The sequence below is a fragment of the Phycodurus eques genome, chromosome 12 (assembly GCF_024500275.1).
Source record: "Phycodurus eques isolate BA_2022a chromosome 12, UOR_Pequ_1.1, whole genome shotgun sequence".
Lineage (NCBI taxonomy): Eukaryota > Metazoa > Chordata > Actinopteri > Syngnathiformes > Syngnathidae > Phycodurus > Phycodurus eques.
The window spans coordinates 19005562-19030922 of NC_084536.1; the positions used below are offsets into that span (position 1 = coordinate 19005562).

At 38.9% G+C, this 25361-nt stretch overlaps 1 protein-coding gene across 4 annotated transcripts in view; it reads left to right on the plus strand.

Moving 5' to 3' along the window:
• epha3 (eph receptor A3) overlaps nt 1–25117 on the plus strand; it is an 85217-nt gene extending 60100 nt beyond the window's left edge. For 2 of the 4 annotated variants that reach the window (XM_061691181.1, XM_061691182.1), the window contains exons 9-17: nt 1051–1115; nt 2949–3074; nt 5314–5499; nt 8032–8093; nt 10502–10711; nt 12486–12635; nt 12741–12934; nt 17552–17707; nt 22443–25117. In XM_061691181.1, coding sequence (XP_061547165.1) covers nt 1051–1115; nt 2949–3074; nt 5314–5499; nt 8032–8093; nt 10502–10711; nt 12486–12635; nt 12741–12934; nt 17552–17707; nt 22443–22548 — 1255 coding nt within the window. In that variant the 3' untranslated portion in view covers nt 22549–25117. Of the gene's footprint in view, nt 1–1050; nt 1116–2948; nt 3075–5313; nt 5500–8031; nt 8094–10501; nt 10712–12485; nt 12636–12740; nt 12935–17551; nt 17708–20756; nt 20879–22442 lie in introns of all 4 variants that reach the window. The other 2 variants (XM_061691183.1, XM_061691184.1) reach the window with 2 other exon arrangements.
• Nucleotides 25118–25361: the final 244 nt, after the last annotated feature.

A 25361-nucleotide genomic window follows, 5' to 3' on the forward strand; every position in this document is an offset into this window, starting at 1 on the left:
TGTACGAGTACCACTAGTGGTACGCAGGCTCCCTCTAGTGGTATAAAAAAGAATCACTGTATTAAAAGTTCAAACAGCGCAAAATGTAACAATTATTATAAACATTTGATCACAGTAAACATAATCAACATAGTTAATTCTGTCCATGCCTACCATATATGGTATCCGGTACACATAACGATTTTTTTTATCAGCTGCAGACCCCACACATAAAGATAAAAAATCAGGCATCCAACAGTCTTGTCGTCATGTGTGCGGAGTGCTCCAAGAATTTCAACACAGCGGACAACACACATAAAGATTCTGTTGTACTGCCGATCTCGAAGTCTCACGCGATCACACATGATCTCACAAAACTGAAGAAGAAGAAACACAGAGAGCCTAAAATGGCGATGTTCTCAAAACACAACTTGCTTTGGAAAATATTTCTTGCCGTCTGGGGAACCCACTTTTATAGATAAAACGACATCGGGTAGGATATTTTTGTTTTAATTTACGGTCACGTCCGTATTCGTCAGTCCTGGGTGCTTTTCTGATTGGCTACATTCCGTTTCACATCACCATTGTCGACATCATGACTCAGGAAAAGTAGGCGTTCCCCACACACATGAAGAGTTTTTGTCGTAAACATTGAACACGTTTATTATTTAAGATCGTTGGCTCTGAACTGTTTCGGACCCTAAAATGGGGATGAATCCACACTTAACAGCCATCCGACCTAAGGACAATCTCATAGGATAATTTTAGAAGACTTAAGACTCTCTGGTGTTTGATGTGCTTGGTTGGGAAAGGGCAAAATTAGCACAAAAACAGGGCGTTTATTAGGGAGACAATGATAGTATGTCGCTGATATTTGGCAGTCCATTCTGGTAAAATGAACTTTACAGATACTCCTGTGATTTGTAAGACCTGGGATTTTGCACTCATACACACTCCTGCACCCACTCCCGAACCCCCCCCCACACACACACACACACACCATACCGGGCCTATTGGTGAAGCCTTATTATACGTGGCACAGCTTCTGACCTTCTGTATTTGGATTGGCAGGTTTTGTTGCCACAGCAAATCCAAACACCCTGATGAGAAAAGACTGCACTTTGGCAACGGCCACCGTAAGTACTGGACTGTTTTTCTTCTTCAATCTTTCCTGTCTCCACTTTACAGTTCACTGAACTCCAATTAGCTGGTTGCATTATAAATTGCTTGAATGTTTCATTCCCGCAGATGTTTCTTTCTCACAGTATTTTCACATTTTTTAAACAAGCAATGGTTCGATTGGAAAATTACCAAAGCGTGACATTTTTCTGTTGTTTAATGCAGTGTTTCCCAACCATTATTGAGTCTAGGCACATATTATACATTTGAAAAATCTAATGGCACACCACTCAACAAAAATTTCACAAAAAGTATACATGCATACTGAAATAAGGATGACGTGGTGGTAGTGGAAGGGCATTTTATTGTTTTGCCTGTCATACTTTGTTGGCATAGATATATGAACAAATATACATTATTGGTAGTAAATAAATCATAATTTTCAGACCAATTAAGTAAAATTGGATAATATCTCACCGCATACCTGATGATCTCTTACAACTGACTAATGTGCCATGGCAAAGTGGTTGGGTAGAGGGAATCGCTTCATGTCATTTCAGTGGATGCTATGGGGAAAAATTACATTTGGGAAGGGAATACCGTAATAAATTACTTATTTTTGCATGTTATCGAACAGAACTCATTTTTATTTGGATTATTCTAACTACTGATGATTTCTTTCTCAATGTAAACAAAGAGATGTAACGAGCTTTTAAAAGCTAATGCAGAGGCAAATAACCAAAGTCCTAACAGAAAGGAAAGACATGTATAGTGCGTATAACAAGCACAACCATTCAGTATTATTGCAACAGTATTGCAAAATATTTATATTTTAGTGTTTGCCTTTTCCTTTACTTACTGAAACCTTTAACTTCACAGGCATAAGCCTCAAAACTCCCCAAGACAGTAGCAGGAACTCCAGTCATGAATAATTTAGATGGGTCAAGTTGTGACCCTAAACTATCCAATAGGGAATTCCAATTTCATCCATCCATCCATTTTCTGAGCTGCTTTTCCTCACTAGGGTCGCGGGCGTGCTGGAGCCTATCCCAGCTGTCATCGGGCAGGAGGCGGGGTACACCCTGGACTGGTTGCCAGCCAATCGCAGGGCACATACAAACAAACAACCATTTGCACTCACATGCACACCTACGGGCAATTTAGAGTCTCCAATTAATGCATGTTTTTGGGATGTGGGAGGAAACCGGAGGCACCCACACAGGCATGGGGAGAACATGCAAACCTAAGCATATGAGCCCTACCCACACTAAATTCTAGTATGAATTTTGGTTCCAGTTAAAGTACTAAAAGTTCGTCTCACTGGGAATAACTGAGCGCCGATGTAACGCTGAATCTAATAGGAAGGTTTTGCAATGTGAAAAACATGCGATAATGCTGTCATCCCTTCTTTGTCCCACACTGAAGCTAAGCTGACACAATGTAACACAAATGAACAGCAGCAAAGTATTATTTGCATCTGGTTATGAATGGGCTTGGATTTTCTCCGAAACTGATCAAGTTAGTTTTTCTCTTTCTTTTTTTTCTTATTTGGATATATGCCATTCTTATCATCATTTAGAAACATCTGTAAGGCTCTTGTAACATGTGTTCAAGTGTATTAACTGGCTTCTGCAGAGTGTCCTCATGTATCCTGACAGGTTAGAAACTCAGTGAGACAAAGGAGATTACATCACCTTAAAAGTTGGAAACGACTGATCATTTTTTTCCCCTTTTGTTTTGATTAAATCATGGCACTCGAAGGAATGAATGTTTAAACATAGTGAGTGTTTATTTAAGAAGTGACAGTTCTTGAATGACCATGTGCTTGGACCTGCTCTCTCCTGCTCCAGTGCGTCTGCCAGGTATTAAGACGTACATAGACCCCCACACATATGAGGACCCAAGCCAGGCTGTGCACGAGTTTGCTAAAGAGCTGGATGCCTCTTGCATAGCCATTGATAAAGTGGTGGGAGCAGGTAAGATACCAATTCAAAAACACTAACAAAACTGTCAATACTAAAAACCGTAATTTGCCATACATCCAAGTATATTAAATTGATAAAAAATATATATTTACCAACATGTCTACCTTAAATCGTTCCTCACTTGCACTTTCTCTTCTACTTTCTTTCCTTTTTTTTCAGACAAATTAGTCATACAAAGTGCACTTGAAAAAAAAATATGGATCACATGCGAGGCTCCTGGGTTTAAGTGCAACGGCAGGTTATGTTAAGTGTATGCCATAAAATGTGCTGCTGGGAATGATAATTCATTTTAATGCCCCAGGCTCTTTAAAGCTCTTTGACGGAGGAAAACAAATGATGAATGACAGCAAGGTTGTTGTTGTTGATTCGTTTAATCTGATTTCCTCCTTCTGTATCTTAATTTTCACTTCAAGTATCCTGTCCTATACGCGACAATTTTGATATTCAACAACTATAAAAAACATAGTTTAATATGTTTCAGTTGGTCTGAGGCTTAAAACTGTACGACGCGCCCAAATTGAATGTATACGTCTTTATACAAAACAAATGACAAATGATGATGGAAATTTAGATGTGAACCTCTCAGTCTTCTCTTAACAGTAGATGGAAAATCTGTATGAGTAATGAAGACTCACAAGAACAAAACATAATTTAGAAACTACTACTGTAACTATGGCTCCACATGTCTTTAAACATTGTTAGTTTGTTAACAATGTGTTAAGACTTGATAAAACCATTTATTAATGGTGCTCTAAAAATGCCCTGCTGTCATAAAAGCCAGTACCTCATTAATCATTAATAATGTTGTTATACTGCTGTAAGTCATTTACAACTATTTGTTTATGACAGTTAGCGTCAGTTAAGTTTTAACTATACCACATTAAAGAATCTTATTGTAATCGATCGTATCGCAATCTTATTGTATTATTTTCTATCATGCGTGGAATGCACTCTATAAGTGACCTCAAAAAGATAATTGTAACAATATATTGTATAAATATTTTTTTTTACATAATGTTTGATCAATGATAAATGTAATTTAAAAAACAAAAATGCCATATACGTAAGTACAATAGATGAACTCTCATACAGAGAGCGGCCCTTTAAATTCTCATCCCTCTCAGTCAGGCGAACCGGACTGATCTTTCTACAAACTGGTGATTGTGTGTTAAAAGACAGAGCACAGATTTGTTTTGTTTTTGTTTTTTTTTACATGGGACTTTCCCATCAAAGTGAGATAACCCGGCTCGACTTAAAACAGGAAGTGAACGAGTGTCCCGAATCAAGCCTTATTAAAACGAGATCTCCACTCTCTGGGGGTGACCACAAAAAGAGCTCCTTTACCCTGTCTGGTCTGCTCACTGCTGGACAGAGCAGAGCAGGAAAGAACAGGCACAATGTTGGTATTTAGACAGGTTGTAATTATTCCGGCCTAAATTCTTCCAGACCCCGTTGCTTCTCGTCCAGATTTTGACCCATGCGCTGTGTTCCAGAGCTGCGCTGGAAAATTATAGTGTGGGCCAGAGGAAGCGCGAGATCTACAAATGTCTTCGCTCTGACATCACCTTGCGCACCATATGCATATACATTGTCGACTACACATTCTTGATACACTTGTCTAAAGCCGGGCCAAATCCCTGTAGCCAGCTGCAGCGTTGATGGTTGCATTTGAAGCATGCAGTCTGCCTGCACCACTTACCGTACATTGTGCAAAACACACACACACACTGGCACAGGATGAAAACACACACACATCACCAGCAAGGAATTGTAATCCGAGCATATTGAATCACCTTGCGTCCAGTTGTACTAACAGACAATGAGGCTGTGTCAATGAGAGGGGAATTTTCGCCATTAGGCTTTTCATTTGTATTAATCAAGGAAAACAGTTATCACATAAGTTCGGTGTAAGATCCCTACACATAAGTCACAGTTTTCATCCATTTAACGTCTTAAGCAAACTATTATTTCTTTCTTTCTTGATTTCTTTATTTTTGTTACTGGATTAATCGAAGGGCTCTTTAAAAGACCACAGTACTTAAGAAGCACTCATTCATCTTCATGTTTCATAAGTACTGTCACAACACATCAATATGAGCAAGCTAAATGTCATCAAGTCTCGTCCCCGCAAAGCAATTACTGAATAAAACCAAGGAAGAAGAAAAAAAAAACAAATATTTCTCACAAGAGTATTTGACTTTCTATAAAACTGTCATGGTTTGACCTTTAGGTGAATTTGGTGAGGTGTGCAGCGGTCGCCTGAAGCTGCCCAGTAAGAAGGAGATCTGCGTGGCCATCAAAACTCTGAAAGGAGGATACACAGACAAACAGAGGCGGGACTTCCTTTCTGAAGCGTCAATCATGGGACAGTTTGACCATCCCAACATCATAAGGCTGGAGGGTGTGGTGACTCGCAGTAAGTCAAACGTATTCTTCATGACACAAAGCCACTTTAAGTCTCTATCGACCTCTCCTCCCTTTCAAGGTAACATTAATTGTTCAGAATTACATTTAATGCTGTAGAAGAATACACAAGGAAAGATCAGACATATGATTTGCATTCACATTCCAGGACAGTTCTGTCCTCCCTGGAGTCTTTCTACCGTTTTTGATCTGAAAATGTCGCTGCAGTTTTATCGAGTCGGCATAGTGTAAATCTCTGCAGATCAATGTACTCTGATCAAAGCTGCGTCCTTAGCGGGCATAAATCCATATTTCTTGCGTGTGCCCCTCTGCGTCTCTTTATGGGACTATCATCGGTGCACAGGAGGAGTCTTTAAAAACTAATGACGGCAAAAAAATAAAATAATAATAATGAGTCTGAACTTTGTGGGTGAGAAACATGCCTGGCCTCTATCTTTCCCTGAGGCCCCAGCCTTGTTAAGAAGCACTGCAATATAGTGACTGAAACACTGAGAGCCTCTGTTCTCTTAATTGTCCTCAATTTTTGCTTTCCCTTGTTTAATCTCCCTCATTCTAATTCTCTTATTCTCTTGTGTGATCTCACTGTCTGAATTGCTCCATGCCCCTTTTTAATTCACTTCAGCTGGATACTTTTCCTGATTCCCCAACAAGTCAATGCGAGGCGTAAACCTAACACAAAGAAAATCATGATATAAACAAAGTTTTTTTTTTCATGTTTACACTATGCTTGAATTTTATACATTGTGATTTATATTGATTAAAACGGTATCACTATATACCACATAACACCAATTGTTTGATGGAGAAACATGTCCATCAACCAAACATAGGAAAATGTATGTACTGTATGTTAATACATCAAGCCTGTGTGCCTGCCCATTCAAGCTTGTATGTGTGTATATGTGCGTGAAAGAGAAAGTGAACATTTGGAGAAATACCCTGAATATATGTTTGTGCATGAGCTGGAGCAGCCCAGGAGCAGGGCACAGTTTTGGGTTCATATGCTCTGCATACATACCCACCAACACACACACACACACGCATGCACATTCACAACGATGTGGGTGATTTATTAAACTGCTCCTGTTAATTCTTAATCCTGAGACTTTCACACTCCATTTACCTTGCTGCTTTTGGGAGATCCACAGGCTACATATTTTCAGAGACACACACACATGCATGTTTGATGCTCACACACACACATTCAGTCTTCTACATGAGCAGAGCGACACAACAAAGGGGCTGCAAGGTCTTTATCTTTGCTGCCAATGCGAACAGAGAGAAGGATGGAAGTGAAGAGGCTTGAAGACACGAGGGAGGAACCAGTGTGTGTGTGTTCCACTCATTTGCTATAAAATCATCCTCTAATGAACTCAGCCATCCATCACCAGGCTCTAGGAGTTTAAGCAGAGATCTATAAACTATAATTGTAAAAGTAAGCTTTGTGAATTTATTGAGACAAACTATGTTGAATTTGACCATTTTTTGAGATGACTCCAGAGAAACGAAAACATAACATTTTTCATAAAAGGGGCGATAACGTTCCTGTCTGGGCCTGTTCTTCATTGTAATGCACTTCTTTTAAACTTTTTTTGTGTCCGTGTGCAAAAATCCTCTGCAGGCTGATTTGAGACTTATCTTTGATTCCTGTGGCTCAATGTGTTTACTTTTAACCTAAAAATACCATTTTAACTCAAACAATCTTTCTCCTTCCACAAGTGCCCCAAAAGATATCGACAGCTTATATAATATGCAATACAGAATGCTCACATAACTCACAATGAATCTCTAATAGTAACTTTCATGTCTTTTTGTGCCTTAACCTAACTAAAATTATTCTGAAGATGTAAAATGACTGTCAATCAATATACATTGATTTGTAAATCAACATATCATAAATTTAAAACCAGCCAACGTATGTGGTTTATATGGTTTAGGATGAAATATTAGATGGTGTGCTGCTCAAACAGTAATTGATCTATTTGATTGCAGCCTGCTTTGAATTAATTAAAGTGATCAATCATGACTGGGATGGGAATGTTATTTCTTTCATCGCGGGTGATAGATTTGTTACATGTAACATGCAGTTCTATCACTGGTGCCACATCCAATCCAGATGTGAGGACAGTTCATTCACACATGATGTGGAAAGAGAGTAGGGGCATATTCATCAAGATAAAATGGAGATTGAGCATATGGCTGATCGCAAGTCAAGAGTGAAGCAGTGACAACAAAGCCATCTGTCTGGGCCACAACATCAGGCCTGTTGATTTAACAATAGCTGGTTTAAAAGATGCATAAAGTTATTTTTTTTTTCTCCCCCTGTTTAATAAACCCCATGCTGCCTGCAGTTTGAAACAAAGATGTCACTCTTTATTGCTAACCTTCTGGAGCCACTAAACTAAGTTTTGAGAACTGAAAACTTCTTTAATGGTTTGAATTGATTGCAATTTGGTTATTATTTTAGCTGCGCAGCAAAGAAATATAAATCATATTCTAAATAAAATGTCATCCTCTTTTTCAGGTAAACCTGTTATGATTGTCACAGAATATATGGAGAATGGCTCACTGGACAGCTTTTTAAGGGTGAGTGCTCTCATGCGAAAATGCCCTCATAGCTGAAAAGATTACACTCTGCATGCTACCAAAGGCCAATGTCATAATTTTACAGAAAAAGGGAATATATCACAACTTAAGCAGTACATTATCTAAACTTTAGTGGTGTTGTAAATCTGCAATCTGGTGTTTTGATTGAATGAGTGTTACGAATATGCTCCCGACAACCATAAATATTTTCAGGTGTTTAGAATGTGGACATGCAATTGTCTTTTAACAAATATCAGGGTTGCGCAGCTAAAAATAAATATTGCCTGATAAGTAAGTGAGGAATCCCAAAAGGTCAGTTAGCATATAGCAAGTTCCGTGTTAAGAACATACTGTACTTTCAATGGCTTCTTTCACCTCAAAATGTGTCTTTGTCAGATAATACATGTGTTTACTGCTACTATTTATTTGCATTTATATTAGCATCTACAAATTACATTTTACCTCACAAGAATCAGGGGAGCCTTGGAACAAAAAGAAAAACAAATCATACGAGGTTTTGTGCTCATACTTCTCACATCTGTTAATTCAAACTATGAGTCAGACTACATGATGCCTTTTTTAGTCAATGTGAAATGGTCCGTGCGCAATGAAAAGAATCGCAGTCATGGTGTCATAGCAAACGGCAATCACCACATCACAATTGCAGCCTCTCCAGACACCGGTAACTTTGCTTACGGCACAGCTCATAAGCTATGCAGCTCCCTTTTATAATTCAGGAAGCACGCACAAACAGTGATGCTGACATGATTATCCCTTTTCCAGAAATACTGGAAATTGTGCTCAATACAAGACAAATATTGTTCGCTCCCTTTCGGCTTTTCCTATCACGAGTCGCCACAGTGTCATAAACCGATCTTCCTGTTGCAACCCATCTAATTGGCACCGGGGATAGCCAATGGCAGGAGCTCGCACTAGTCAGTGTGCCCTGTAATAAAGATACAGTGTAATCAGTATTATTGTCAACGAGCTTGTTCAGTTCTGGTTCAGATTCAGTTCTCTGTAGATTGTGTACCCATTACATACACACATTCATCATGCTGAGGAACTTTTTTTTTTTTTTTTTTTTTTTTTTTTTTTTTTAACCATGTCTCTGCTCCTTAAAAAGGAGTGACCCGCCTCACTGAAATTAGTCAAAGCATGAGAGCCAAGTCATAACACTGACATCAAAGCATGCAGACTCATGTTTTAACCCTTTTCCACGTCTGCACTGCATCATAGTTCATCCTGGAGGAGTAGCTGTTTGTTGGCATGTTGCCTGAGGCCTGCACTTCATCTCTGTAGATGTGTCATATGCACGCACACAAACGCACGCGCACAAACTCATAGCTTATGCATTATAGCATATGTCTGATTCTGCAAGGCTTTGAAGTGACTATTCCAGGTGGTCTGGCCACTAACTGCTGCTGTCGAAATGAGATGGTCAAGTCGGGTTCATAAACAAACTAAAACAACAAAAATGACTCATATTATACTTGTCTATAAATGATGTGATGTGAAGACACCACATTTCCACTCACATAATCTCCGTTTAGTCACTTGTGCTAAAATGGACTCACAGACTGCTTTACATCCTGCATTTGTATTCATCTCCTATCAGTAGCAAATGACGAAGAAGCATAAAACTGCTCATAAACCACTTTACGCACTTCATCCTGCCATGACAAGCCAATGAAAGTGTATTTATTTTGTCCATTTATTGTGTTGCCTTTGCAAAAGTTGTATAGACTGATATATGCCGTGGAAGGCTCAATCATTTAAATGGGAAAAAATCCCCAGTGTTCCACCTGAATCTCATGAGAGGATACAAAGACATTTTGGACAAGTACAACTTTGTGGGAACCGTTTTGGGAATGACCATTTCTGTTTCAGCTTGGCTGTGCCCCAGAGCTAGACCAACATTCGTGACAACTGACCTCATAAATCAAAATTCCCTCAAGACACACAATATATTGTACAGTCTTCTCTTTTAGTATATTTTTATATTTGATTTATTATAGGTACAATAAGTGTGCCTGGTAAATATATTGTTTATGAATTATTCTTTTTTTATTTATTACACAAAGAGGAGTCACTTGGTTAAACTACATTTTGACACTGATCAAGTATAATTTGAGAGAACTTTAGAGTGATTTTCTGACTTCCTTGCTATTTCTGTTTGGAGCTCTGTGGGACTTCCAAGGTCTCATCTTTGACTTTAAATGTGGAACAAAAATGTCACAGGTGCTTCTTAAAAGGTTAATTACAATGCGGTGGTCATTTTTTGTACAAAAGATTTGTTTCATGCAAATAATCTGAAAGGACAGAGTTGCGTTCCCTATGTGAACAAATTTAGAGTGTGACATTAACTTATACATGTGTTGAATTGTATTCCTTTTTTTTTTACCTAGAAACACGACGCCCAGTTCACTGGAATTCAGTTGGTTGGTATGCTGCGTGGCATCGCCTCAGGCATGAAGTATCTGTCAGACATGGGCTACGTTCACAGAGACCTTGCTGCACGAAACATTTTAGTCAACAGCAACCTGGTGTGTAAAGTGTCAGACTTCGGCTTGTCAAGGGTCCTGGAGGATGACCCCGAAGCTGCTTACACCACAAGGGTGAGCTGAAACACAAACCTGACAGTGCAGTAATTATGTAAAATACCTTCAGGGACTAACAATTGAATTAAGAGTTTATTTTAAGTAATTTATGTACAATGTGCAAATTGGGCTATCTTTCGTAGAAATTGACGATGTTGCGACTTTCAGCTTGCCTATGTTTCAAATTGTCCGTTTTGTAAAGGAATCTTGCGAACACCTACTCTTTAATTAAGATAAGATAAAATAAAAATTCAAATAAAATAAGTAATTCATGCTGAAAACTGTCAATGGATAGTTAATATTTATAATGTAACTAGAAATAATTCTATGCCAAGTACGTACTGACTGTGACTGGCATTCGATTTACAGTACCAGGCGGCCTGGCATGCTGCAGACTTCCAGCTGTGTTATTTTGCAGCATGTGTGTGGTCATTTTCATCACAGGATAATACGGTCTAGACTATGCTCACAGCTCTTTTAAACATGCTGCAATTTGCTGACCAATGATTACTTGTCAAATAAACAGCCAGGGTGCCATTTGCCTTTCTCCCAGAAATACTGTATGAAATGTGGAATGACAAAACACAATAATAAACAGATTCATGTTACAGTAATCAACAATGCTTCACATAGTAATTTTATCTTTCCTTATTTATTACGCAAAATATTTAGTCGTCCATATTATGTTGTTTTTAGCTTGCATTTGAAAAAGGGAAGCAGGTTGTCACATAAACGTAGATGAGTCGTTTTTATGTCTCTGTTCCAAGTCTGTTTGCGTTGCAATTCTGTCTACACCTCAACGTCATACATCAAATATTATAATGTACACGTGTGTGCAATTTAGTTTAGTTTTTTTTTCTGTCATATACATCTCTCTGTGTTTCCTTGAAACTTTGAGAGTGTGTGTTGTTGTAGAGGGGTCTGTGTGACTGCACACCACCATGCATGAACTGACGAGACTTGGCCAAAAACCTTTGTTAGTTTTGGCTGCCATCAGCCTCCCTCCTTCAACTCCATGTCCCTCATTTGTCCTGTTTCTCAGCTAAAATGACAAATGGAGATGCGACAATAAGAAATGTTGCAGGAAATTTTGGATTAGATTTGAAAGATATGTTATTTTTGGAAAATGTTTTCTTTATTTTTGTAATGAATACATGCCAATGTGGGAAACCCAATCAATCTATAATGTTCTTTGAAAGTTCAACACATAATAGCTTATTGGGGCCCACGTTGGTTTCATTGCAAGTCTTAACTATTTGTATATCTATGTGGACCAGGGTGTGAATTGTCACATCACTTAATAAGACAGTAATGGGTGGCTCAGGACTCCAGAGTTTCCCAATCTTTATTAATTATCTTATAAAGACATTTGGACTACTCTATGATTTCAATTTTCTGGACGAGGTTTGGGATAGGACCTTTTCTATTAACTGTGCTGTGTGCGCAAAGCAAAGGTCCATTAAGTGCATGGTGACATGAGTCTCATGTGGAAGAGCTTGACAGGCCCCTACAGAACCTTAGTACGCTTCAATCACATTTTAAATAGGCCATTTTTTTTTTTTTGCATTTTCAGTTCCTCTAGGATGTAGGAGGCCAAGAACATTTTGTATGTTCGTGGTAGAGCCAATCCATCCAGACACAATTCAGCTAGCTCTACCGTCCTCTTGAACATCATTTTAATTGTTGCCTCTTTTAAGTTGAGTTTTCTTTTTTATTTCAATGGATTTGGCACAAGCTCAATTGACAAACCTCTGTTTTCTTATTTATTTTTCCCTTACTACTGGTCTCTCAGGGAGGTAAGATCCCTATCCGGTGGACAGCTCCAGAGGCAATTGCTTACAGGAAGTTTACATCATCGAGTGATGCTTGGAGTTATGGCATCGTGCTCTGGGAAGTAATGTCGTATGGGGAACGGCCTTACTGGGAGATGTCCAATCAAGATGTGAGTACATACAGTAAATGGCTTTTTGCAGCCACACAGACACAAACATCTACTGCAGTAATGTCAAGCTTTAATCAATACTTTCATTTTCCTTCCTATATCAAGGTAATAAAGGCTGTAGATGAGGGTTACCGCCTTCCCCCACCCATGGACTGCCCTGCTACACTTTACCAGCTGATGCTAGACTGCTGGCAGAAAGAAAGGAACAACCGGCCCAAGTTTGAACAGATAGTCAGCATCCTGGACAAACTTATACGCAACCCCGGTAGTCTGAAAATTACAGCCAACACCACATCAAGGTAAGGATATACTCAGCATTTTTAACAACTTCATCTGTTTTATATTTTATGTTCTGTTCCATAATTTTATACCCTTAAATTTTCTAGAAGCACCTTTATTTAAAAAAACAAACAAAAATAAACACAGTTTATATAGTGCATTTCCAGAAATAAATGTGACCTTTTTCTCATGAGTGCTTTCACAGCCCTAGGTGACTAATGACTGATGTAGCTTATGATAAGCAATTCAACGTTGTCTCCGGAAAGGACAGAAAAAGGTGAAAGGTATATTTAGATGGCAAACTAACTTTTGAACGGGTTCATTATTGATTTTCAGAGACTGCTTTCTCTGCTCTTCTTACTTGATATGATACCTTTCTCTATTTATAGACACCAAGAGTGTCAGTTGCACTATTTTTGCATTGTTCCATTCATGGGTCCGTCATTTTGGAGAGCCCTTGTATAATTGTCAGTTGAGGCAGGAAGCAGGACAGGCAATGGGGTCTGCAGCAGCCGCATGTGGTATTATGGAGACGTCAAAGCTCATAACATTGACTAATGATTTCTTAAGAAAGTGAAAATAGGTCCCTTGGAGTTTGCATGTAATTTTCCTGATTGGCTTTTAACACTGGGTGAGCATCGGCTGGCCGACAGAGTCTAGCGTGCTGATTTATGGGAAGTTTGTGCGTGTTGTGTGCATGTGTGTGTGGCGGCAGTTGCGCAGTGGGAGCAGCTGCACTCAACTCTGCACACCTCGTTTGTCACAGAGCTGTCCTGGCTAGCTAATGGAGCACCCCCTCTTCCCCACAACCAGACAAGAGCCTGGGACCAGAGTATAGCATCTGGAGGGTTCAGGGGTGGGACCCAGCCAGAGCTTTACTGTCTCTGCATGGCGAGGTTCTGGGGTCAGTGGGTCAAGGTTGCCTGTCAGAGACTAATTATAGGCCAACAACAGTCCAAACAGGGCTGGAGGGCACTGTCTATCATGCCGGCTGTACAGTGGTACCAAAGCAGAGATTCCAAAATGGCGTCACTGAATAATGCATGTGCGTACTCTACAAATTGTTAATTAGCCAAACTAAACTATTTTGCCAATCAGTGCTAGCATTCGAGACTCTGTACCGTTACACATGTATTTGGAAGTTTACATGAGACATGCCAAATTGAGAACGAAAATTTGTTACATTTGTTTCATCATTTTTATTGGTGTTTAATACATGGTGGATGAAAATAATAAAAATAATAAAAACATTAAAAAATAGATTAGAATCCTTCCAATATCCTACCGTCTGATAGATCTCTAAGTAATGAAAAGTCCAAATAATTAAATGAATAGCAATTAACTGTGCCTTTTATGAAAAGCACCACATCCTAAATTTTTCTCCCTTCTGATCATGTTACTGTTCAGTGGTGGAATTAATTAATGGCTTCAATGTAACCTATCACTGTAGGGCTAAAACTATAACTATTTGCATCATTCGCTTTGTGATGCTGAAATTCTTCAATACAGTTAACCAATGCCAACCAAATAAAAAAGCTGAACATTTGACAATGTGGACTTATGTTTCCGTTATGATGGAATTTTGACAACATGCATTAAAATTAGACAAAACTGTTGATGTTATCATCTGCACAACCGTTGTACTTTACAACACGACATTTAGAGTTTTATTCAAAGGCTCATAATTAAACACATCAATATTTTGTAAGTAACAATATCATATACATCCATTCCAATTATGGCACATACTATTAATCAAATATTTAGTGCAACAATCTTGCATGCATGAGTGAAATAAAATCAAAATGTCACACCTGAAGTATTTCAGGTTAATGGCTTCCCTCAGACCACCTGAGTAGAACTGATTAACGCTACACCACATCCATCAAATCCAACAGAGGCAGATCAGAAATTCAATTTAAAGGGCCAACGCTGGCTCTCTGTATCAGCCTCTCCTCTCTGAGGGACTCCATGGGAATTGTCCCAGTAGTACCGCAAGAGATGAATTGCTCTCCCGCTGTCCTGCCCTCATGTGTCTGCACAAGTTCTTATACTTGCCTCCTCTCCTCCCTTAAGATCACTAAAAACAAGACTTACACAGCTATGGTTATCAGAAGGTCAAAAGAATGACAAATAGTGTGGAAGGGAGGTAAATAAAAATGTGAAGGGGGCATCATGTTTATTGTCTGAAAATTGAACTTTTACTTCTATCTAGTGTTTTCTTTACTTTGACAGTGTTAAGGTCTGCAAGGGGGCTTTAAAATTCCCTTTGCCGTCTTGCTCAGATTGCCCTGTTTCTTCACTCGTAATCCTGCTTTGGGTTTCTGTGAGATGCAGCTCAAAATGCAACAACAGAGCAAACAAAGAGAATGATAAGGCACGGAAAACAAGGTCGTTTGCAGTTTACATCTCAGAGGAAAGTCAAGGAGAAGGCAGATGATGAAGGGGAAAAGAGATCAGAGAAGAACAAGTGAAATGAGCAAATACACAGGGATGATCAATACGCCATTAAAACAAACATTTCCAAACAGCCAGCAATTCTATTTATTTGGCATTTTTTAATGATTTAAATAACACCTGGTTCAAAAGTGACCATATCTCCCTCTATGTAGCCCCAGTACGAATCTTCTTTTTCACAAGTCTTTCTAGTTGCTCCTTTGGGCCGTTCGCTATTTTGACATGCCTCTAATCCGGTAGGAAAAGTTTCTGTCAATGTGCCACCCACACACACCCTTAAACGCATTTTCCTCCTTTCCTTTCTACATTTGAGATGTCATTTCCCCTGTCCTCGCAGTTTATCTTCTTCTTTTTTTTAAAATCAATACTGCTGGATAACATCTTAATCGTTTCTTTTGTGGTAATATTTAGGTGGTATTTAGTTAAACGTATTTTACAACCTACAAAAATAGACAAAACTTTGCAGAATAATTACCCACATTTTATTCACTATAATTTAATAATAATAAATGAATAAATAAATATTCACTGAATAATTATTCACTAAAAAGAATCTAATATACAATAATGTGATAATGCCTGTGGCTGTGTGAATGTTCAAACCCTCTAAGACCAACTCAAAATCGATGGTAAGTCCGGTCGCCCTACTCGCTACAAAAATTGCTGACATACCAGACTGAAGGAAATTTTTTTTTTTATTTATTTGGCACTAAGTGTTGTATTGTTTCCTTGAATTTTAAGCAATTTCAAGTTGTTTTCATGTTCAAAGCTTTTTAAGCTTTTGATCCTAAAGGAATCCATACTCATGATGAACTACACAGATATCCTCCACCATGTTAAAAGTCACTATTAAATATGAGAAAACTGACATCCAGTATAAGCTTGGTTATTTTCTATTGCTGACACTATTCCTTTTGTTATGCCAACATCTTACATAACAGCACAAGAAGGCATTGAGATTGTATTTTGATTTAGCAGAAGTTGAAGTAAAACAATTTTTTCATCTTCAGATTCCAGAGAAGAACAGAGGAAATTCAGTGTTTGAGAAACACCCGTTCATTCTTGTTATATCATATTTATCTCCTCTCTGCAGTGCTGCACCATAAACTTTACCTGTGTTCTCTGTGTAATTTAAATCCGCCAGTGCCATTCCATGCTCCTCCAACACCTATAAATCAAGGCTTTTCAAAAGGTTCAAGAATAGTTTTCAAAAAATTAGGAGACATTGTGCATAAAAATAGATTTTAGAGGGTTTCCTAAGCCAAAGCTTTAGATACAGCAGACTCTTCTCAACATTTGCTATTGTAAGTGTGTTCTTTTCCTTCTCTGTTCTCTCCCAAAAAAGTGAAGTACTTGTTGGGAGTTGTTAGATAAGAGGCAAGCTTCGAATATCAATTTTGTGTATAGCTATACCTGAAAAAGGAGCCCTTCTGAAAAGCATTTGGAAGCTCCAGTCATGAGTCAAGTAAAATAAAAGTTTGGATTGACAAAACCATAAAGCTCTCTCCTGAATTTAAGCATTGTCGAACTCAGCATGCCATTTCGTCAGTAAACAGACCAAGGAAATTTACTTTTCTCTGTTTGCTAGATATCTTTCAGGGTGAGGCTACTTAGTGAAGTACTTAACTGATTTTTAACAAAACTTTGTGAAACGGTTTGGGCCTTGGCTAAATAAAGTACCCATGCGGTATCATATCTAGAATCGGATATGTCAGGAAATAGGGTTAACATTTGCAAGAAAGAGCATTTCTCCATAAATATTGTTCTCATCTCAAAACAAAAATCAGGCATTTTCTTTAGGGTTAGCATTTATGACTTTGGAAAATTTGATGCTGATCCAAGTAAAGATTTTTGCTTTGGGTACTTAGTGCCATTCTATTTCTGATCATTATTAATGGTAAGAGCACCAGTGTGTGCTTGGAGGTCTGCCAATTTTATTGGTCATGGTCGGTGAAAGTGGAAAGCGTAGTTCAATCTCCAGCACGGGCCCTTTGCTAACTTCAATCTCCCTTTGCCCCCATAATGTCCCTGTAATTCTCTGTTAACTTTTCTCCCATTTGCATGAGATAAAACTGGAATAATAAATAAAAAGCACATCTGTTGTACCTACTTATTTTTGCATATAAAGTTCCTCAAGTACATTTTCCCTTCTGCTTTTTTGCTTCCACTCTCTCTCATAGGCCGGCCAACTTGTTGTTGGATAGAAGTAGTTCAGAGGTTCCCTCAATGGGGACGATGGGTGACTGGATGGATGGAATGAGGACCTTGCCCTGCAATGAGGCCTTCTCTGGGGTCAGCTACAGCTCCTGTGATACCCTGGCTAAGGCTTCCACAGAGTAAGACACAAACACACTAGGCTACTCTGCCTATTCATGTCAACAGCCTTTACATGGCCCAAATTGTGAGGCAAGCGTTACTGGGAATTCATAGAGTCCTTTGATAAAGAACACACAATCCTTCTCTCTTGTTCATCAGAAGATAAAAAAGCTATGGAGCCATTACTAAAGGTCTCATGGTAACTCATCATGACAGGCATTTCGCCATGCTCTCGATGTCTCTAGTATGACTGAAGGTAGAAGATGAGGACGTGAAAAGAAGTGATAAATAGAGAAACAGAAATCGAAATTGAGGCACATACAATCGTGGGGAATTGTGAGCTCCATTAGGGAGATTTGGGGGGAAAAAGAGAAACTATTCATGGATGGAATGAGAGGGGAAATTTGACATCTGAAAAAAGCAGCAAGGGAGGCCTTTGCGAGAGAAAATGCAGGCATGGTTGTCAGATTGGTATGCAAGAATGCCACATTCTCTACAATCTGTATTATGAAAAAAAAAAAAAAAATGCAAATCAAACATCAAGCATTTTTTGTCTAAAAGTTATGTGGAGACCACACTACAGGAGACGTTTCAGTACTGCCCGACTGGGAGTGTATTATTGAATTCTTAGTGCCCTTCTTTGGTCAATTATTGTCTCAATGACCAATAATTTCATTTAAAAAACAGAAAGCCACAGTTTGGTTAAATGAAAGCTCTCACTCCCATTTATTATATGATAGATATTGCACAAAATATGATACTGTATATATTCTGTGCATTTTATCAACCAGTTATTTATCATGTCTTTTCTATCAATAGGTACAGTATGTTTAATCAATGAAAAGTTATCTCCAGTCAACAACCAAAGAAAGAGCTTACTCTGCAGACTCGTGGATGACAAAACACACCACACAAGACTAATCTCGCACAAACTAAATCCCATTGCCCTACACTTTTTTCACCCTGCGGCTAGATGCTAAATTGGATCATTTCAGTATTAATCCTCTGAAAGATGAGGCTATAGCAACCAAGGCCGACACCACCACAGCTACAAAACTAGCAGCCTTGACTGGGACCATGCATTGCTCTATATAGATTACTCTATTGATTCGTACAGACTTAATCTAGTCCTTGATAGTCAGCACAAGTGTTGGCAGCGCTCTGACCTCCGACAGTAATCTTACTGGGCTGCAGTGTGCTGACTCATCTGCTGGTGTAATTTAAGTCCAGTTTAGAGGGATTGGTGGCCCCATTTTGATAGATTTTTCAGAATAAAATGTACACACAATTCATAAGAAATTTTAAAGTGGCACTAAGCAGGCCCAAAAAATGGCATGTAAATTCGACACACCACAGAGAAGAGTAATGTTAACAAGCCTGCCAAATTTGATTGAATAAACCAAATCGTATATAAAGTATATACAATCAGGTTTCAAAACTTGAATAATAAGGGCCACATCCAGCGAAGACGCATTTTCGGGATATACCATCGTTAGCTTGCTAACTGCACGCTGTGGTAAATGGGGCTTGTTATGGAAGCTAAGCACAGCTAACACTCAAACGAGCATCCAAACGAAATCGAACTCGCGCTAGAAAGTATACATCACGGGGCTGGGGCAACTGCTTGTCTCTTACTCTAGTAATCCCCTAAGTGAGTTTAGTGTAGGTGCACAAGCCGATCCTGCAGACATTTCTTTTTTTTTGTTTTTTTTTTTGGTTTTGTGTCTTGCTCAAGGGCACTTGGAAAAACTGCCAAACCTCAATCAATATTTCCTCATTTTTTTACTGTAGCGGGAATTGAACAAGACCATTTTAGCCTGTGCCTACATCCACATCAAAATAGGTATTTAGGAAAATTAGTTTTTTATCATCCAGCCACATTTTTAGCGCTTTTTCAATTCTATATACTGTACTGGAAATTGTTGACAACCTGAGAATGCGTCACTTCGATTCCATGCGAGTGGATGGATATGTTTTTGGACAATGGAGTAGGGAAAATACCTGTGTACATGTGGACATAGTCTTATGTCTAAGTTTCCTGCCACACATGCTTTGTGCTCTTTTGCAAATGTGGAAAAGCCTTCAAAGCCTCCAAGGACAAATGATTAAAGCTCTAATCCAGCATAGACTTTAGATCACTGGTCCCCAACGACCGGGGCCGTGGACCCATATGTCCGGACCCATATGCCCCCCCCCCCCCCCCCCCCCCCCACTCTGCCCACCCCGCCGATGATTACCATCCATCCCAGACACTCCGTCTACCCGGCTATGCCCCCCATAGATGATTAATTTCCGACACAGTTTCCACCATGTCGATTAGCTTTCAATCGAAAAGGTCCATCAGCACAAAAGTGGCCCTCTCATGTAAAGTTTAGCTTTCTTATCCGAACGGTGCAATCAGGTTAATAGACAGCAGTCAGTAGAGTGCACACTATGCTGTTGTCGCATTTCATTATTTGAAACAAAAATACCCTGCAGAGGTATTATACTGGGGTCAAGGAAATGTCTGTACCAACACTTCAGAAAGAAACATTTGACAGCTATTTTCTTCGAGATACCAATCAAAGAATGTGTAATCCAACCCCTCAGGTTTATACATTTGTTGATCATCATATTGTTTTGGCAATGCTGCCTGTTTTTGAGCTCATTCCTTTCGGCTATACTGACAAGAAAATAACAAACAGGCCTGGCTAATTAAGATGAGGTGGAGGGAAAGGTAACATGTGGCTCATGAGATCATTCAAGAGGCTTTTGGATTTAAAGAAAAAACACATACATTAACTCACAAGGCAACGCTGTTTCAGATATCCAGTATTTTGAATGTATTGTTTAAATTGCTTGTGTGACTTCATCTTTTCTGTTAAATGATATTATATTGCAGTTTAACCATGTTGCACTTTTTTCTTTTGTGTGTACATACAAATGTGTGTCATATTGTACATGTGTTACATTACCCTTCAGAATAAAACAGCATTTAAAAAAAAAAAAAAACAAAAAAAAACAGCCAGGACATGACAAATAGTGCTGGGATTCCGTTTGTTAACATTGCTGGGCATGGCTGTGTCTCAGTAGAGTGATTCTGACAGAGGTCCACGTCACACCAGCAACTTGCCCAGAATGGGAGCCGTCCATGGGGATCACCACTCTCTAACACGCAGTTCCTCTCCTTTCGATTCCTCGGACTCTGGATGGTGGGTGGTGCAGCACAGCCAAGGCCCTCCTCAGGAGCAGAACATGAACTGTAGAACTTCTGATTGGTCCTCACTTCTGGGTTTTAAGGGGATAGTTAGTGATAACGTGATAGCTATGTTTCTATCCCACAATACATAACTATACATGCATTAGATATAGCCTGTTTCCATTAAAAACATGCATGTCCACTTTATGAAAAACATCACCACATTTTCAGTTTCTTTTACCATGCTAACTGAGGTCTAAATTTATCTGGTTGATGTACATAGGCCACAAATGGGTGGCTACATTTGCCATTAGCCTTTCAATGTAAAATAGTAACAAAATGCTTGAATGAAATCATGAAAGTTGTAGGAGGAAGATAAACAGGTGAATTTCCAGTGTACTTTAAATATACATAATAGACAGTATTAATGAAAATCGGTCTAATAACAGTAATCTATTTAGGGTTTGGACATGCATGTTTTTGGTCGGACAATAGGGATTTAAATAACACATTGGAGAGAATTTACTATAAATGCCAATATTCATTTACAGATTTTAATGTTAAAGATTGTTACATAATAAATTTGCATTTCTATAGTGTGGATGGAAACCAAGCTATCAACTCCTTTTTGCAAACTAATGCTGCTTGTTCCTGCAACTCCTTTATATGTATTGTTTGTTTGTTTGTTTTTTACTGCAATTCTGATACATTCCATTACATGTAACCTGTCCCTTTGTGTTGAAGCACGGATTGAAGCAATGTCTATCTTGAAGTCTGCTGCTTTGCAAAACCGATGTCCTGTTTCCATAATGAACTATTTCTCGTTACACTTACCAAACTAAAAAAAAGAGCTAAAAATGGTTTTTGTACGAATCAATAGAGTAATCACTTGGACTGCAACTTATCTGCTTCTACTAATATTTTATTTAAATATACTCACCTGATTCGTGAGTTCTCAAATGCGTTTCTTATTACACAGACTACATTGTATTTGCGTTGCTAATGCATACCTAAGGTTGAAGTGAAGCGATAGCTCTTAACGAGCAATTTTTATTCCTAATTGAATAGTCTTTGTTTAATTGCATGTTGAATTATATATCATGTACCAGTTGTGCTCCTTTCCCCATATCCCTACCTGCCTGTTAGATAAAATTCAATTCAATTCAGTGCAGGGAACCAGACCATTGCACGTGATTGTTTCTTCCACTGGCAGGTCATAACTGCAACTGTCAGTGTATTGCCACAGGCTTATATTGTTGATTATTAGTGATGGAGAGAAGAGGCATATCTTCATTCAGAGCAGTGGCAGCTGACTGGCCTTCTGGGAAATGCAGTCCAGTGTGAATGGCAGCTGCATGGGAAAGTGAAGGGAGCCGTGCTGGGAGCATGTCATTAAATGTCACAAGGATGTCACATCCTTCATCACTAATGCACACTTTCTATCTCTTTTTCTTCCAATCTTCTCCTCTGTCATGTCCTGCCCCGTCACTATGCTTGGTAAATGACCTCCCCTCCTGTCCTTCTTTTCTCTCTCTTCCCTGTTTCTTTCTTTTTCTCTTATGTTTCCTCCTCACTAGGGATTTGAAAAAGGTTGGAGTGACAATTGCAGGACCACAGAAGAAGATCGTGAGCAGCCTCAAAGCCCTAGAATCTCACACCAAGAACGTCCCTGTACCTGTTTAAAAGATGAAGCCAACAGAGGAAAATCACCAGGAGCATGGGAGCTAATTGCTTGCTAATACACACTGTGTATACATAGTGATGATGGCAGATGACTGATAGGGAATTAAACAATTATGGGCTTTTGTTGAACACATAAAGTCCTGGCAGAGAAATGGAAAGAGCCCAGCATAGCAAACCAGTTATCTGGCCGACTCTTGAACTCTCCATTGATCCATTCTCAAATTGAGATGCCTTACAGACACATAAAGAGTGGCGGCGGGTTGGGTTTTAAAGATGCACATTGTGAACTAACACGGCCGAACAGAAATGGTCAGGGAAAAAGCCAGGTTGACTGGACTGGGTTGCAAGGGCGAACAAAGGCCAAAGCTGCAGCCCTCGGTACCAGTCAAGGTGGATGGCATTTCCCTCCGTTTATTGCCAGCCTGTGGTGCTTGGTGGCTCCTCCCGTTACACCTGGTCAGCAACATGTGTCGAGCAAGACGGTTAGCATAGCAGCATGGAATACAGCAGCAGCAGTCGATCACGTGTGGACCCTTCCTGGACTAATGAAGATTTTTTGGGTGTTTTTTGGTTTTTTTTCCCCCCCCCAACTACCTACACATTAACCCAATCTGTTCTAATCTTTAGCATTCTGTAGGCTTGTCACATAAAAGCAATAATGATGATAATCAGATATGAGATTGCTTTGTTCGGAAGCCATGACCATGCTACACTCGCAGTAGATTGAACAGCAAACTTTGAAGGTATAGGAGCAATAACACACTTCACACTCTTTATTTGACAAATGTAAGGTAAATGTGATACAAGCAGATATTGCAACGTTATAGTGCTGTTTCGACCTTTGTGTGAAATCTCAGGATGCACACGTTATTTGATCTATATTTTCTCTAACAAGTGGAAACGGATGAAGTGAACAAAGTGAACCGGAGCAGGGAATTGAGAGTGCACGGTAAGAGAGATGAGACTGAGAAATTGTTAAGTTGGAAATGGGACGTAAAAGCTGAAGCAGTGTTTTTCCACACTTCTCCTTCAGATATTCTTATTGTGGAATGGATGTGTTTTCAACTGCAGGTGTAAATGTACTTAAGTTTATTTTCCTGGGAAAGAAAAGTTTCATTCAGCAATAACACTTAGATTCTTTCGTCAATTAAGATGGGCATACACTCAAGACACTGAAAAATTAAGACTTTTTACAACCTGATTCGTAGTCAGGCAACTTTGAAAGATGGCACAATTTAAAGTCCGGTCACAGGATGATCTGATGACTTGTGACATAAATATTTCAGAAATTTGCACTGTCCTGATAGTTTTCTTCGACAGTTGAAATTGTTACAACTAGATTTCCCAATCTCTGAAACTCTTTCTTGCTGTGCCGGCACAAAGTAGATGAACAGTCATAAACCGTGTCTTAGAAGCATAATGATAAGGGAAGCAACTACTGTTAGCTTTGTTTTTAGCATTAGCATTCCCACAGACGTAAAGACGACTCTTCTTCTTGGTTTGTTTTGACACTCTGCAACACTTTAAAATGCACTCTGCTGACACTTACAGGACTTAAGTGGAACAGCAATGACCCAAAAGTACCAATGCAGAAGTTGCAGCCTTTTGTGGAGTTGAACACCAACACTAAATCGTGCAGAGTATGCCCAGCTTTGGTCGAGAGCAACACAAAAACCTTTGACAGGGACATGAGAATTATAGTCTGCTATCCGTAGTCTGAGAACATGTTTAACAAAAGCCAAGGGAATACAGGTTTCCTATTTTCTTGAATGAACTGTTGATGGGGTTAATGCAAAACATTGAGTGCCTCATTATGTTTGGGTTGAATCATGTTGGGATCATCATGCAAAATACTCCTGTTATGGTTGAACTGATTTAGCACCATTACCATATACAAAGTGTGAAGTTTTGCTTAAAACTGCTAATATGAGATCAAAATACAAAATGTCCAGAAAGGGATTCCATGAATGCACCTTTACATTTGGATGGTCCACAGTATAGAGGTACATTTGCATGGATTCTGGTCCAGTATTATGAACTGGTACTACTATACATTTGGACAAGAAACATTCAAGTACAGTACAAGGGTGCACTCCAAATGCACTTAATACACAATGTTTGGGCACTTTCCTTTACGTAGGAATTTTATCGGCTTGGCTGGAGATTAAATTTACCCAGTGAACAGAGATGATGTTGGTGCTTTTGGGAAACCCCAGCTCTGTTCACAGTATCGGTATATCCGGTGTTCTACCTGTGGATGCTGCTGTTGCTGCTATGTGATCTGATTAGCATGTACATAATGTAAACCATCATAACTATATAGCAACTAGCCCGACAGATCCTGCAATATGTACATGCCATCCTTCTTTGTACAAATTTTTGTATGTATAAAAAGATTACAAATTGTGCAACAATTTTAATTAAAAAAGAGACAAAAAGCATCTGTATTATACTTTATCTTGTTTTGAATTATATTTGTCAGCCTGTTTTTATTTTCTACAATAAAAACGCAATTGTGATTACATAATTATTTATTTGTTAACATTACACAGCACAGTGTTTGTTTTGTTGTTGTTGTTTTTTTTTGTTTGTTTTTCGAAGCTTACAGTAAATTATGTGTCAGTGTTATCTGTGTTTTGTTTTTTGACTTATTTTATCAACCTGGGACATCTGAGAGAGCAATACTGTTATGCACCCCATATCCAGAACCCTTCCTTTCTGTCTCAAGACTGACCCGTGTGTTTGTGTGAGAGTTTACGTTTTCAAACGTAGCTGGCCTTGTCAACTAATGTAAAAGGATTTGTAGTGGAAAC